Genomic DNA, 17,341 nt, shown 5'->3' on the forward strand with positions numbered 1-17,341 from the left:
TATTGGATGCGAGCAAAATAAAACAGAAAATGCATTTTCTATCTGTCCTGTTGGTTTTTTTCCCCTTTGTGTGAATTTATTTTAAAGGAAATGGGTTTGAATGAAAACCACCTAAACTGACTTTCCCTTCTTACCCAAAGGACAGTCATGCTGTCAAGGAGGGAAATTTCCCTATTAAAAAAATTTGTATAACGAAGGAAAAAAGGAGTAGGGGTAACTTTTTTTTTTCAAAATAAAAGCTGTGCTTCATTTTTAAAATTTCAAACGTTTTAATGTTCCTCTCCCCCACACTGTTTGTTAAAAGGTTTTGATTATAGCAGTTACAGTTCGGGGAGCTAGCAATAACTTTACAGAAAACACTGTACTCTGCTTAACTATTTAATGTTGTAACAGTAACAAGGTTTTTATTAAATACCTTATCACTTGGGCCAGATTCTTTCCCTTATCAAAACAGTGACTAGTGTGTTCAACGACATCCATTCTCATTTGCTAAACAATCATAAAGCATCATTGTCTGACACCCAAATGATGACCTACTCAACTTAATGCCCAAATATGTCTTCAAATATAAGAACAGAAGCCTAGCTACAGCTATAATTAAGCTGTCAGATGTTCTTCCTGAAAAATTATAATATCAATTACTACCTATAGCCAAGGCAGCAAGAGGTTTCAACTGCAGGTTTTGAAACATGCACAAAAGTTAATCCAATGCTAAACAAAACAAACACAGCATTGTTCCCTAGACATAGTTATGTTTTCACTTGGGTGGGACACCAGGGCCTCCAACTGCTGTGGTAACCTCTTTTTCTGTGAGAAGCCGGAGTCTTCTAAGGTGCTATTTTGTATGATACCACAAAATCTTGTAGGCAAGTAAACAATACCTTATATTCAGTATCAAAAGCTGCTGATTAGTACTCGGCACGGTCAGTTTGTTTGTTTATTGCTAGAGCTAAATCAGCCATACACTCAGTTCTATGCCCACATCTGAACTAAAACTGATAAAATTAAACAGTAATGGAGTACTGGTTTAGCTGGAACGGGCACATCATCCTGTTGATTATCTTCTCAAAAAAGGAAGTTCAGGACAGGATGATCATGTGAAAGGTTATTAAAGTCCAAAGATTGTTTCTTGAGTAAACAATGTTTAAACAACTATCCTCTGTGTAAGCATATTTAGTGGCTTGCCCTCCTGAAAAAGAACCTTAACTCTCAAAAGATAGAAAGGGGCCAGCGTGCGTCTTTTAATCTGCCATGAAAGAGACAGCTTCATTTCACTGGTGGCTGGCTATAATGAATGTCCTAAACACACCCAGAACTTCAGTAATCCAAATTGAGTGAAAACCAGTTAGTAGATGATATATATCTCTTCCCTTCTGCTTCCACTCTGTTCCCACAGAAGTGTTAAATCTGATTAGATTGATCTGAGAAATAAATTGACAGTTCTTTGCAATGAGAGAGATTTTGTTGTTGTGCTGAAGCAGCCCTCCTCAGACTCCCCAAAATTCTGCTGATCTGCATTTTGGAGATACAGCAGCCAACCTCATCCATGAGAACAACATAAGTACCAAACATTCTGATGCTGTTTCTTACACTTTTAGAGTGTTCCATCACAGACGTCTCTTGTAAATTGTCTGCATGCTTTGTTGGCCTCTGAGGAAAGACGTGTTTGGAAAGGAGGGTTAGGTGCCACTATCTGTATTCCATGAACTGCAGATTATGTGCTGAGATTATTCTGCGATCTCATATAGTTCATCAGACCAAGAGCAAATCAGGTGTTTTATCCATGATTATATCCTGCATGGTGACAGTGTTATCAGTGACGAACCCCTTTTTAAATAGCAAGGGGAGGAATTTCGAGCCTCTGGTAGACGTTGCCTTGCACCCTTGGTATACAGCCTTGGATTAAGCTGATAGGATTGACAGGAAATTATTTAATTTCTATCTGATAAAGGGACTCTTCTACCCTCCCCACAAATTTTCTAATACCTGTCAGAATACGTCTGTGAAATTCCTCTCCTTGTGAAAGGTTTTCTTCCTGTCCACCAGATCTCAAGAGGTCCTCAGTGCTGCTCTACTTTCCTGGGCACTGTGTGGCTATTGGTGGGACGCAGCTATCAGAGTAACTGGCCATAAGACAATTGATGGCATAATAAATTCTCTCTATCATTTTTCTGTTTCAGCTAAGTGGAAAATGTCTGATTCGTCTTTGATAGATGAGCTCTTCCATGATTCTTCTTCCAATGCCACTTCAAAATTCTCTTTATAGCATGCCAGGCCACACTCTTGGCTCTACTTGTCTGTTCATGAAAATGTTCCTATCTGGCTTATCTGCTACTGAGGCTAAATAAATAGACATCAGCTATGGTTAGTAGGGGCTGTTGAGAGGTGGATCTAAGTCTCCCTTCCACTTCCACTACCCTAGTCAAATACAAGAAGACGTTAATCCTTGTGGTTTCCTTTAAAGCAAGGATGTGAAGAGAACATTACCAATTAAAAATACCTTCTTTCCCTTGAAGTATTCTTTTCACTACCACTGAAAACAATCCTCTCTCTAGTTTTTCTTCCAAGTTTCACATAAGAGCACTGCCAAAGATGACTGAAGCAAGTCAATACCATTCCAGTCTTGGCAAAAGGTTTACTGTTGGGTGATGAGACTAGAGATTGAGCATGTTAGTTTTATAGAGTTCTGAGTCCCTCCTGGCACTCAGAGCATAGAATAGTAGAAAGTACGTCTTTTTTTAAAATCAAATATTCTAGGATTTATGGGGTTAATCAAAAATATTTCTGTCCTGTTGTGTTGCAACATGCGTATCCGGTCCTAGAAATTTTTTTTTAAGCCTTCTAATGAAGAATAAACAGTGCTAAATACGGTGATAACATTAAACTAGGAAATTCCTTACAATTGTGTCAGTGTGCCTTGGAAACTTCACACATACTGGAGCATAACAATATTTATGTCCATGAAAAGATCATCTCATGCCATGTTATGCCTGCTTTTGATTTGCACTTTATTCATCTAGATTTGCACATTGTCAAGGGCTTTCTAAAATTATGAAATGCATGGTTGTTAAATGAACATTTTAAACAGACTCTAAATGTTTTTAAATGAAATATTATATGGTACAGCGGTGGTACTTTGTTTACGCATCCTAGGTACCCTGCATCACATGCTCATTTCAGTCACATGATTTCTGATTTGGAAATCTCTTGTTGGAAGATGATTCCAACTATGTTTTGCTGCCCTTCTCTGGCAGTTAAGATTGTGTGGGGATCTATATCTATAGCTATCTCATTTACTGTTCCACCCAATCACAAAATATTTGCTTTCTTCAGTATGGTTATATATATAAAAAATAAAAAATCGGGCTGTTGATTAATTGCAGTTAACTCACACGATTAACTCAAAAAAATTAACCCCGATTAATCGCACTGTTAAACAATAAAATACCAACTGAAATTTATTAAATATTTTGGATGTCTTTCTATAATTTTCAAATATATCTATTTCAGTTACAACATAGACTACAAAGTGTACAGTGCTCATTTTATATTATTTGTTACAAATATTTGCACTGTAAAAATGATAAACAAAAGAAATAGTATTTTTCAGTTCACTTCATACAAGTACTGTAGTGCAATCTCTTTATCGTGAAAGTGCAACTTATAAATATAGGTTTTTTATTACATAACTGCACTCAAAATAAAACAATGTAAAACTTTAGAGCCTACGAGTCCACTCAGTCCTACTTCTTGTTCAACCAATCACTAAGAGAAATAAGTTTGTTTACATTTACAGGAGGTAATGCTGCCCACTTCTTAATTACAATGTCACCTGAAAGTGAGAACAGGCATTCGCATGGCCCTGTTGTAGCTGGCGTCGCAAGATATTTATGTGCCAGATGCGCTAAAGATTCATATGCCTCTTCATGCTTCAGCCATCGTTCCAGAGAACATGCTTCCATGCTGATGACACTTGTTGAAAGAAATGTGACTGATCTCTTTAGGGGAGAGTTGTTTGTCTCCTGCTCCTCCATTCTGCCATGTATTTCATGTTATAGCAGTCTCCGATGATGATTCAGCATATGTTGTTCATTTTAAGAACACTTTCACTGCAAATTTGACAAAATGCAAAGAAGATACCAATGTGAAATTTCTAAACATAGCTACAGCACTAGACCCAAGGTTTAAGAATCGGAAGTGCCTTCCAAAATTTGAGAGGGAGGAGGTGTGGAGCATGCTTTCAGAAGTCTTAAGAGCAACACTTTGATGCGGAAACTACAGAATCCAAACCACCAAAAAAGAAAATCAACCTTCTGCTGGTGGCATCTGACTCATGATGATGAAAATGAACATGTTCGGTCTACATTGCTTTGGATGGTTATCAAGCAGAACCTGTCATCAGCATGGACGTATGTCCACTGGAATGGTGGTTGAAGCATGAAGGGACATATGAATCTTTAGTGCATGTGGCATGTAAATATCTTGTAAATATCAACTGTCCAGGTTGAGGAGACATAGCTATGGACTACTTCAGAGTTATTTAACATTGCCCCTTATTCAAACTTGGAGAGAGACCGTACTGCAGCACCTTCCACCCCAGAAGTCTTTGCAGCAGCCAGGGACCTAATGACGCTCCCGGTTCCACCAACCCCAATGGGAAAACCACCAGCTCCAAGTGTGTTGAGCAAAGGGGAGCATGTGGCTCCGAGCTCATACCTGGCACCGGGCCCTTTGGTACCTACCAGAGGCAAACTGGCCCTCCTGTCTTCGGTGAGGACTTCCCTGATCAGGCACCAATCCCCAGATCCTCAGTACCAACCAGTGGAAGCGATGGGTACCGCTCCCCCATTGTCTCCTCAAGAAAACTTTCTCAGGTGGAACCGTGAACACTGCCAAAAAGCCACCACCATTTCCCATCCTAAATTCCACCAGATCTCAGTGTGGCCCGCCCCCCCCCACCGACACCTGGCCTGGAGGACAGTGGCAGTTGCAGATCGAGTGGCTATTCTGGAATCCTTGGGGTTTTTCCCTGGTACTGTGACCAATATCCAGCCATTCCTATTCGGTTGTGTCCGAGAGGAGGGCTCCTCCACTGCACCATCCAGCACCTGACCCAGACTCCAGTACTGAGACACAGGACTTAAGCCTGGGACTAAAGTTGGGACTGAAGAAGAGTGGCCCCCACCAGTACAGGCTTATTCCTATTCCTACTCCTACTCCTCCTCAGACAAAGCGTTCTTGGGACTGAGCGGCTCAGTGCCACAGGATCACTTTAGAGATCACCAGGAGCTATTAAAAAGGGTGGCTTCTAACCTGGAACTATAGGTAGAGGTTCTTAAAGAGTCCTTTCATAGCCTCACTGACATTTTGACCACATCAAAGCTGACCCTACACCTCAACGAGGCCATTATGGATCCTGTCAGGTCCCTATGGCAAACTCCATTTTCTCTTCCTCCCGCCTCAAAGAGGGCACATAAAAATACTATGTGCCTGCCAAGGGATATAAACTTGTTCTCACACCCTCCTCCTGGATTCCTTGTGGTCACAGCAGCCAATGAGAGGGACAGGCAAGATCAGTTAGGCACAACCCCCAGGCAAAAGGATTTAAAGACATGAGACCTGTTCAGTAGGAAGATTACTTCGATGGGTAAGTTACATCTTCGTATTTCCAACCAATAAACCTTACTTAGGATGTACGATTACAACATTTGGGACTCCATGGTGAAGTTTAAAGACATGCTGCCACAGGACTCCAGGAAAACTCCAAGAGTTTTCCGGTCTGATGGGAGAAAGGCTCTGGCTATGGTCTCCCCTTCTTCAAGTGGCCCTGGACGCAGCTGACATTGCAGCCAGAACAGTGGGCTTCAGCAGTGATCATGAAGTGATGCTCCTGGCTTCAATCCTGAGGTCCAGACTGCCACCTGAGGTCCAGTAGTCCATCCAGGATCTTCCCTTTGCGGGTACCTCCTGCTTCTTGGAGCAGATGGACTCAAAGCTCCCTGGTCTGAAGGACTCCAGGACTACCCTCAGATCCCTGGGCCTCTAGTCCTCAGCACTTTTGAGGAAGCAGTTCAAGCCTCAACTGTTGACCCGCTTCTTGGCTCCAGCACCTTGCCAGGACCTGGTTAAAAAATGGAGCTGCGATTATAAGCACAGACAACTTCCCCGCTCTATTTCAGCCTCGCTACCCGGGTTGCACAGATACCCAGGAGGCCCCAAACAGAACTCTTGAAGGGACATCCAATGGCATAATATCAGTTCACACACCGGATCCTGCCCCCCCCCTTTGTTTTCAGACAATCTTTCTTACTTCAGCATGGCATTGTTCCTTGGCACCCAGTGGTCCAAGGTGATGAGTACAGTGGAGGAAGGTTACACCCTTCAGTTTTCTCCCACCCACCCTCCTATCCCCATCTCTCTTCAGGAACCCTTCTCACGAGCGACTTCTAATTCAGGAGGTGCAAGCCCTCCTTTGGGTAAGAGCTGTGAAGTAGATGCCTCAGAACTTGAGCGGGAAGAGGGTTTACTCCCATTATTTCCTAATCCTGAAAGCAAAAGGGGGTCTCTGACCCATCCTAGCCCGGCATCACTTCAAAAGTTATCTCAAGAAACTGAGGTTCCATATAGTCTCCCTGGCCTTAATTATTCCCTCCCTGGATCCAGGGGACTGGTACTCCGCCCTTGACTTGAAAGATGCCTGTTTCCACATCTCCATTTTCTGGGGCCACAGAATGTTCTTCAGATTTATCATAAACCAGACCCATTACCAGTTCGCCATCCTTCCCTGTGGTCTGTCGGCAGCCCCTTGGGTTTTCACGAAATGGACAACAGTGGTAGTGGCCTTCCTCAGAAGGTGAAGCGTTCAAGTCTACCCATACCTCAATGACTGGCTTATCAAGGGCTTCTCAGAGACTGAAGTGAAAACCAGCATCAACCTGGTCGAAGCCACTTTCCTTGCCGTGCGCCTGTTGATAAACTAACAAAAGTCTACTCTTGTCCCTGTCCAGAGAATAGAGTTTATTGGGGCAGTGTTCAGTTCCACCTGGGCTAGAGCCTTCCTCCTGGAGGCTCGGTTCCAGACAATGTCATATCTGATATCCAAGGTCAAAGCCCAGCTGGTCACGACAGCACATTTTTTTGCCTCAAACTTTTGGGTCACATGGCCTCATGCACTTAGATGGTACAGCACACAAGTCTATGCCTCTGACACCAGCCAAGTCTGAAGGGGCCTATGTATTCACTGAACCGTCACCACTTGGGCTCAGTGCTTACAGTTTCCACCCTAGTCCTCTCCTCCCTTGACTGGTGGAAGGATCCCCGATCAATGGCTGGGGGCATTCTCTTTGTCACCTCCCAGCTTTCAGTATCCCTAATTTCAGATGCAGCTGATCTAGGTTGCGGGGGCTCACCTCGAGCATCTCAGGTGGTCCTGGGAAGAACTCTCTCTGCACATAAACATCAGATTGCTCAGAGCGATCAGCTTAGCTTGCCAAGTGTTCCTACCCAAGATCATGGGCAAAGTTGTACGAGTGCTCATGGACAACACAGCAGCCATGTTTTACATTAACAGGCACAGAGGCACATGCTCTTCTACCCTGTGCCAGGAGGCTGTTCGCCTGTGGGACTTGTGTGTGAAACACTCCATCCACCTCGAAGCTTCCCAGCTTCTGGGAGCCTGGAATGCTCTGGCAGATCACCTCAGCAAGTTCTTCTGGTCTCACCACGAGTGGTCCCTTCACCTAGAGGTGACCAGATCCATCTTCCAGAGGTGGAGGTCTCCCCATGTCGACATGTTCACAACCAGGCAGAACAGGAAATACCAGCAGTTTTGCTCATTGCGTGGTCACAGCCCAGGTTCTCTGATGCCTTTCTAATTCCATGGACAGAGCTCCTGTTCTATGATTTTCCTCCTGTTCCTCTGGTACGCAAGGTCCTCCTGAAAGTCAAGTGAGACAGAGCATGGATCATCCTTATAGCCCCTGCGTGGTTGCAACAGTGATTTGGCATACTGCTGGACTTCTCTGCTTGTGATGCTGCTTCTGCCCCGCCCGGACCTCATCTCGCAGGATCATGGCCATTTACTCCACCCGAACCTCCACCTGACCATGTGGAAGCCATGGTGGAAGCCATGGTTGAACCCAGCAGAACAGACCTGTTCAGAACAAGTCCACCAGGTCTTGCTAGGTAGTAGGAAGTTCTCTACTAGAGTGCCTTAGCCAAGTGGAAGTGTTTCTCAGGTGATCTTCCCAATGAGGTCTCTCTCTGACTCGATCATCCCTCCAGGAATACCTGCTCCACCTGAAACAACAGGGACTGGCTTTTTCATCAAGCAAAGTGCATCTAGCAGCAACCTCAGTCTCCCACCCTCTGGTGGATAGTAAATCTGTCTTCTCTCATGAAATGTCCATCCACTTCCTCAAGAGATTAGAGAGACTTCATCCTCAAATTCACAAATGGATTCAACCATGGGACCTAAACCTCGTCCTGTCAAGACTTACAGGTCCTCCCTTTGAACTGCTGGCATTGTTCCCTCTGTCATATCTCTCCTGGAAGATCACTTTCCCTGTAGTGATTACCTCAGCCAGAAGTGTCTCAGCGATTAGGGCCTTATGTCTAAGCCCCAGTATATGGTGTTCCTTAAGGACGAGGTTTAACTGCACCCAGATCCAGCATTCCTTTCAAAGGTGGTCTCTGTTTCATAGTAATCAGGCTATTTTCCTGCCAGTTTTCTTCCTGAAACTGCACAGGAATGCAGAGGAGCACCATCTCCACTTACTGGATGTTAGATGTGACCTGGCCCGGTATATTGAGAGGACCAAGCCGCTCCGTAAAACAATGCAGCTCATTGTGGCAGTAGAAGATAAGATTAAAAGCCTACTGGTTTCAGCCCAGAAAATTTCATCCTGGATCACATCCTGTATTCACCCATGTTGGGAGCAGGCGGGCATCTCACCTCCTGCCATCGTGACCGCCCAATCAACAAGAGCTCAGGCTTCATCATCAGCGTTTCTGGCCCAGGTCCTGATCCAAGGCATCTACAGAGCAGCGACCTGATTGTCAGTTCAGATCTCTTCTTTCCACTACGCCATCACCCAGTGGGCCAGAGATGATGCCAAGTTTGGAAGAGCAGCGTTGCAATCCGCATGTCCATGAACTTCAAGCCCACTGCCTCGGGTACCGCTTGTGAGTCACCTAACATGGAATGGACGCAAGTAAGCACTCAAAGAATAAAAAATGGTTACTAACCCTTCCGTAACTGTTCTTTGAGGTGTATTGCTCATGTCCATTCCACGACCTACCCTCCTGCACCTCTGTTGGAGTTAGCTGCAAGAAGAAACTGAGAGGGCGTGGGGCCAGCTGGGCCTCTTATACTGACATATGAGCACATGGCACCAGTGGGCACTAGAGCTGGCCCAGTGAACAGCAGTGAAGGAAATATCTTTGGTGCATGCGGCGCATGCACACCTAACATGGAATGGTTATGAGTTAGGCTAAGATTTTTGTCATGGATATTTTTAGTAAAAGTCACCGACAGGTCACGGGAAATAAAGAAAAATTCATGGAAGCCCATGACCTGTCTGTGACTTTTACTAAAAATATCCATGACAAAATGGGGAGCTCAGCTGCAGGGTCCGCAGCTCCCACCTGCTGGGGGTTGAAGTCATGGAGGTCACTGGAAGTCACGGATTCTGTGACCTCCGTGGAAAAAGATTGTAGCCTTAAAAATGAGCATCACATCTCAAAGAACAACAGTTATGGAAAGGTTAGTCACTGTTTTTAGTCTTCTGTCCCAGATATTGCCACCTACTTCATTAATTTTAACTGAGATTGTTTTCAGGCAAAGAAGCTCGTGATCTTAGTTTATAAGTGAGAGTTTTCCAGAGGAAAACAGAAGATGAAAAACCTTTCTGCCAGAGCATGAATGGTACCTATTTGAATGGCTCTGTCCATCACTCACGCTCTCTCTCTCCCTCTTTCTCTCTGTGACCTCTTCTGAGAGGAATGACTAATAAGAAATTAGATTCTATCAAGATAAATTTCCTCTAGTGACCTCAACAGATTCTTCTTTCTTTGCAACACACAGGCATAAGGAAATACCTGGTTCTGGGTCCTAGATACAGACAGCACTTTCTGAGGCATGAACCCCTTGAAGGAATTAACCTGAGTTCCTAGAAACTCAGGGACTTTGGAGCAACAGCTGTGCAGTTTTATATAGATCAGTGAGGGGTAGATTGCAGTCGGGGTGTTGGGAAACAGGTACTGCTGTCCTGCCTTAGAGACAAGAAAAGAAAATCCAGTTAGAGACAGAAAAACCCAAAAATTGCAGGTCTGACTGAGCAACTGATATTGTTTCTCAGAGAATACAAAATTACAGGTAAGAAAATTAAGTTTTATCCATGTTGTCTTGAAGTAGTGGTCATTTACAATATGAATAAGTCAATTTTTCATGAATGTATTTCCACTAGGAGAAAAATATAAGGGACATGGGAAATATTTGCTAAAACTTATTTTTTGCACTAGGCATATTAATAATGTTTAATCTTTACTTCACAGTGCAACTAATGCACCTGAAGATGATGTTCCAAATCGATATTCCCGAACAGACAGGACAGGATATAGCAGATACAGCAGGGATGCAAATTCTTCTGGGAATTCTGTACCAAGCAGTGCTTTGGAAAAGAGGATTGAAGAACTTGAAAGGGTAAATACAAATTTAACTTATGCCCAATGTTAGTTTCAAAATAAAATATCTTATAAATTCCATGAGGAGATGCTAGTGCCATGCCAACTCAGTGTGGCACTCTGTCCCTCTCTAGTGGTGGCTAGGCCAGGTAGAGATTGATGAGCCTGCTACTGTCTTGGCTAAGAGACGTGTCTTTTAGCTCAGGCAGTAGAGGTTCCTGCAATAAGCTCAAGAGGTCCCAGGTTTGATCACTGATGACGACGACTGGGTGGTCAGTGTTACGAAAATATTAGGCAATGGTCCTAAATTTTTAATAAAAAGTAGTAGTAATTTCTTGTGAATACCAATATGCATACAGAATCAGATTGTCTGAGAAGAATGTGAAATTTATATCATTACAAATGCTAAATTGCCATTTGCTCAACCAGGGAATAAAACCAAGGCTAAAGGTGATTTGATCAGAGAACTAGCTATGTCCTGTTCTCCTCTCAGGCACTCAAACATAACCTAAACCCTGATCCCTTACAGATGTTTTCTTGAGCCATTGATCTGTAATATTCCTGATGTTCCGTGCTCCCTCTGAAGTATCCTTGTAATATAACCTACCAAATATTCTTGAATCCTTGTAGATGAAAGTTGCTAAAAATATATATATATTGTTTGGGGGAGATCTTCCTTCTGAAAAGAATGGGAGTAAAACACCAGGAAGCCTTTATATATATTTTTAGGACTTACGGAATCCTTGAGTTAGCTGAAATTGCCTTGTAATCTCTCCGTTCCAAAACTGGCTTTCTCCCAAACCAGTCAAACTACCAAAAGGATGGCAAGAGAGGGGGGAGGAGTTGGAATAGCTTCTTCAGTAACTGAAGCCTTATGTATGACACATGTTTCATACACCTTTGTATCCAGGCCTGTGGGTCTTCAGGCTCTTATAGGTCAAGGAGGCCAAGTAGATCTTGAAAAGAAAAGGAGTACTTGTGGCACCTTAAAGACTAACCAATTTATTTGAGCATAAGCTTTCGTGAGCTACAGCTCACTTCATCGGATGCAATGTCTGAAACCTGACATTTTCTGAACAGACATTTTCCTTGTGTGATGCTTGTTCTGCTGCCCATCCTACACTTCCTTTAAAAGAAACCAAACCACACCACAAGATCAGCACAATCACATTAGTCTTTGGTGTGCACATTTGGCATAGTGAGAGATCCCTACATTTACCCATTACACTTTTCTCCTCATCACTTTTCTTTCAAGCACAGTGACTCCCCACCACTAAGGTGACCAGATAACAAGTGTGAAGAATCGGGATACTTTTTCAGGGGGACCATAGTTGCCTATACGACAGTCTCTAATATTGGGATGTCTGGTCACTCTACCCACCACCAGTCCTCCAGTAGTATCCTAGGTCAGCTCTTGATGAAAGGAATATTAGAGACTTTGTCGTATAGGCAACTATGGTCCCCCTGAAAAAGTATCCTGATTCTTCACACTTGTTATCTGGTCACCTTAGTGGTGGGGAGTCACTGTGCTTGAAAGGAAAGTGATGAGGAGAAAAGTGTAATGGGTAAATGTAGGGATATCTCACTATGCCAAATGTGCACACCAAAGACTAATGTGATTGTGCTGATCTTGTGGTGTGGTTTGGTTTCTTTTAAAGGAAGTGTAGGATGGGCAGCAGAACAAGCATCACACAAGGAAAATGTCTGTTCAGAAAATGTCAGGTTTCAGACATTGCATCCGATGAAGTGAGCTGTAGCTCACGAAAGCTTATGTTCAAATAAATTGGTTGGTCTCTAAGGTGCCACAAGTACTCCTTTTCTTTTTGCGAATACAGACTAACACGGCTGTTACTCTGAAAGTAGATCTTAGTCATACATCGGAGCAAAATTCTGCCTCTGAAAAGCCCACCAGCGTGATTACTTTAGGAGTTGATACTTTGATTTTAATATCCAATTTGGGCCTTGTTTCAGAACTCACTAGAAGATCAGGGCTTAAATTAGAAATTAATCAGTTAAAAGGTCAGCTTTGCAGGTCATCACGTGGGTGGGTTCTTCAGGGGCAGAATTTTGCCCTAGACCTGTGACTAACGGGTCTGCTTGGCCTCCTTGAGCGAAAAGGGCTTGAAGACATACTGCAGGATTTGTGGGCCTAGCTATCTGAAGAAAGGAAAATTTTGCTTCTTACCTGAAATTTCCTAATTGCATATACTAAAAGTGTCCTTTTTCAAATTAATTTTTAGGAGTGCTGGAAGAACATTAAATTTGAAACTGTTAATTTGTGGGGTTTTTTTCAGGAACTAGCCAAGGAGAGGCAAGAAAATGTAAGATTATTGAGGATGACACAGGACAAAGAGGAACAGATTGGGAAATTGAAGGAAGAAATTGATTTATTAAACAGAGTAAGTACATGTATTACACAAGGATGAGAAAAGCTTCCAAATTCTTCCATCTCTTCTCTTCTTCCCCACCCTCCCTAAATTTTCCAGGACAAGGGGATTCAGCATTTATTTTGTGTTTAACATTTCAGCTAAGATTTAATAGACTTCTTTCTTGAAGTGGCCTCTGCCCATTCTCAGTAGTGTGCCAGGGTTACAACTGGACCAGAGGAAACGTCTAGAAGCAATGCCCACTAGAGTGCCTGCATGTTCCCCCTTGCTGCTCTGAATGTTCCAAGAGGCTATAAACATGGGTAGGGCTGGGCTTAACCATTTTAGTTCCTTCCAATCACAATAATGAGGCTCCTGATCCCCTCTGCTGACACTTTGACCCAGTTCTCTGGAAACCTGGTTTCCCAATACTTTTCTTAAACAAATTTATTGTAGTTTAAATAAAATTTTAGTTGTAGTGAGTATCTGTAACTTAGATAGTTTTTAGGAATATTTTGGGCCTTTAGGGATTTTTGCATCCTATATCACATTTCCATACTCATGAGGGTAGATCCCAAAGCTAAGAGACCAGAGTTTAAGAGGTGCCCCTCTACTCCTGCCACTTTCCTGGTTTCAGATATCCAGAGACTGTGTCTGAACTTTCTATGGGAACGTTTTCCTGCAACTAGGTGGTCTGTCTTCAAGACTTTCACCCCACAAACTAGGAAGGAGCTACAGAACTGGCTGTAGGCAGTCTTCCTACTAGAGGCTCTAATAGGAAAGTTGTTTGCTTCAGATACTCCTGGTTCCTTGAATGCTTTAAGTTTTGAGGTGCTCCTCAGGTCCTAATGCCCTTCCTAAGGGCTAAGAGACCTGGCCAAATTGCTTCTCAGGTATCTGTCTGCATGCATGGAGCCAAATTTAAAGATTCAGCTGGTAAGGATCTTATGACCTGCATATCTGACTGCTAGAAAGGAACTGGCCTATTAAGATGTTGGCTTCTGTGTGCAGACCTAAGCCTAAAGGTGTTAAGTCATGGATCCATCACGTATGAATCTGACCACGTCCACCTGCTGGCTCGTTCCATTGGCCAAGCCTTGTTTGAAAGCTTCAACTGTTCTGTCAGAGTATGGGGAGTCAGTCTTTCCTAGCGCCCCAGTTGATGGCCATTACAGATTCATGGCTCCCATTTCAGTTCAGGTCCCAGGCCATAAATGGCCCTCAAACCTGGCATTAGATCTGGTTGAGGGAGAATTGCAACTGGGACTCAGCTCTTGCTCTTTGACCCTTACAAACAAGGGACAGAAGCATAAAACAGATACACAGGGATGGCTTCTTTTCCTGAGAGACATATTTCATCATGGTTCCAGGGCAAAAGTTAGGACTGCAGGTATGGGAGTGAAAACTTCTCCAGTTTCTGCTTCCAGTTCCGTAAGCCCCCTTCAGACTCTTTTTTGGAAAAACAATAAAACCAACAAATCATCCCCACTGAGGTTGCCATTACTAAGTTAGCCACTTATAACTTTTCAGGGACCTTTTCAACCTGTCACCATCTGGCAGGAAGGGGCAATATGCTTGCTGGCCACACAAGCAGGAATCAACAAGACTAGCGTAAATAGTCACTGAAGGATTCAGTGAGGTGTGATACTCAGTGATGTAGTCTCCTTTGAACCCAGGGAAGAATGTTCTCTTTCCCATCTCTTCATCAAGACAGTCTTTATCTTAGACATGACATCAGCTGTGAGTTTCTGAACTGCAAGTGCTCATTGCTGACTCCACCCTTTATGGGCTCCCATGAGGACAAACTAGTTCTTAAGGAGGCAGCTAAATTTATGCACAAGATGGTAATTGGTTTTCATCTTAACCAAACCTTGATTCTAATAGTATTTCTTCCAAAACCATACTCATATCCTGAGGAGGTGAGGTTGTGGATGGTAGCCCTTCATATATGTAGATCAAAAGAGTATAGAAGGTTGCTGAGGTTACATTTGTGTTTTCTGGTAAAAGGTCACTACAACCTAATGCCTGACCAAGTGGATCAGGCTGTGTATTGGGGAAAGCTAATGTCCCTGTGCCAGAGGGACTGAGAGGTTGCCTTAGCTCTAGATGAATGGGCTCTATGGCTTATCTGAGGCATAACATAATAGTTGAGTTCTTTAGAACTGCCTCTTAGAGCTCAGTCCACCCATTCACAGAACATGATGCAGTGGACCTGGCATTAGGTTCAGAATCCCAATTTGGGAGATCAGTACTACAATTACTCCTTAGCTAGTCAGCCTCGTCCCACTCTTGTGAAAAGAGGATGCACTGTTTACACATTCCCACAAATGGGAGTTTAGCAGAGGCCACAGAAGTACTGAAGGTTCCTTACAAGCAGCTAGAGTTCTTCTAATAGTGCCTCTGGACATTCAAGCTATTCCTCCACCTTCCCCCTTTTCCATAGAGTCCTGTTGCTATTTACTAGGTGGTTGATTTGTGGTGAAAAGAACTGAAGCTGTTACGATGCCCCCTTTTATAGTCTCGCTCTCCAAACACTCAGAGCTGCCAGCGGGCATGGACTCATACTCCAGCTTCTAGGTACCACTTCTAGAGGTTTCCACTGGTCCTGCTGCATCAGTGATGTTTCCCCATTAGTGTGGGTATACAAAGGCTCTTCAAGGGCTCTCGTCAGTGGTAAGTAAATCTTCACTTTTGTAACTTTTTTTTAAACTAATCTAGAAAACTTCTTAAGTTGTGTCCCTTCTAAGTCAATTAGGTTAAATAACTTTTTACTTGAAATACTTTTACTAAAATCAGTCAGCAGATTACAGAGAAGGTTCTAGAACAGGAGGTCCCTTTGCATTGAGAACCCCACAAAAACCTTGTGCCATAAATGGAGTGGTCTCAAGTCAATGGCTGAGCTATTTGATGAACTTCTGCTACCTTTTAAAAGAAAGGGAGAATGGGTACATAAAGTTCCCAGCTGTCTGAAAGGAAAGGCATCTGAAGACATTAAAATGTTTGTTGACTTAGTTCAACTTTGAAGTAGTTTAGAGTTGGTCATCTGTGACCTCACTGGGTAGTCACTGTAGTTAAATGTGTGTTTGGAGAGAATATATTCAGAGATCATTTGCACTCTGATTAAAGTATCAGTTGTTTAGTCATCGGTCATTCTGGTATGTGAAGCCTGCACTTCTCTGCCATTGTTGTTCTTTTATAATTAAATTATAAACAGTATTAAATTAATAATGTAATTTTAAATCTAAAGTGGTAAAAGTCACTTACATGTATGCATCCATTATTATTATTTCTTTAGATATTTAAACTACAGTCAGTTGTTATTGGATTGTATTCAAGTAGCCCATACTTACAGTAATCTTTGGAATGTTATTTTTGTAGCATAAACATTCCACAAAGTCTTTTATATTTGATCTAATTTTTGAGTAACTATGAAATATTTTTGTCCAAAGGCTTTTAAACAGTTGTTTCAATGTAATTCAGTCATCTACCATTTAGTTATAGTACATAATTGGCTGAGTTAGCAGCAAAAAAAGCATAAAATTATGATTACAGAAGGCTGCACTTCAACCATTTTATTGAAAAGGTGCCGTTTCATTATTCCTTACAACTGTTGGTTCACAGTACATCTGTTGCTGACATGGACTTTGCAATAGGAAAAGAAAAGCCTACGGTGGTTAAAATAAGGTGCTGTGTGTTCATGCACTGTTTTTACTTCTAAATACAAATTACCATATTTATATATCACGATTAAATGTTTCGTTCATCTGTGTCTTCAGAACAATTAAATATCATCTGTTCCAGAAAGCCAGCTGTATTTTGATCTCTAAAATGTTTGTTTTTTTGTTGGGCACATAAGACATTCTGTTGCTAATCTGTGCATTGCATGCTACATAGGACAAAAGAGTAACTGCAAAGGTACTGCAGTGTGGCTTTGAGCACTGATTGCCGAATGATGTTTTGGTTGGCAGGCTGGAGCTTTTTACTGGTGGCACACCTAAGCACCTACTCCCAAAGGTGCACTTCTGGGATGGACCCCACCAAAAGAAACAGGCAAATTCATATGATCATTTTGTTAAGTGTGTGTTTCAAAATTAAAGGAATGGGGGAGCGAATAATCTTTCACCCCCTTTTTCCCCTCCCCCTTCCATCTGACATAACTATTGTGGGAATTTTACATGCTTTCATTGCAAAGGAAGCTGAACCCCCTAATCCCCCATCTCTGGTTTTCCGCCTCCAAATTTCCACCATCCACCTCTTTTTATCTCTCACCAAAGTTACTTTTCTGCCTTTTT

General features: G+C 42.7%; 1 protein-coding gene across 1 annotated transcript in view; it reads left to right on the forward strand.

Moving 5' to 3' along the window:
* Nucleotides 1-17,341, forward strand: part of PAWR (pro-apoptotic WT1 regulator) — a 145,728-nt gene that overhangs the window by 120,506 nt on the left and 7,881 nt on the right. Inside the window, exons 5-6 of the mRNA XM_074941988.1 lie at nucleotides 10,555-10,702; nucleotides 12,978-13,082. Coding sequence (XP_074798089.1) covers nucleotides 10,555-10,702; nucleotides 12,978-13,082 — 253 coding nt within the window. The remainder of the gene's footprint in view (nucleotides 1-10,554; nucleotides 10,703-12,977; nucleotides 13,083-17,341) is intronic.

This window comes from Natator depressus, chromosome 1, assembly GCF_965152275.1.
Source record: "Natator depressus isolate rNatDep1 chromosome 1, rNatDep2.hap1, whole genome shotgun sequence".
NCBI classification, from domain to species: domain Eukaryota; kingdom Metazoa; phylum Chordata; order Testudines; family Cheloniidae; genus Natator; species Natator depressus.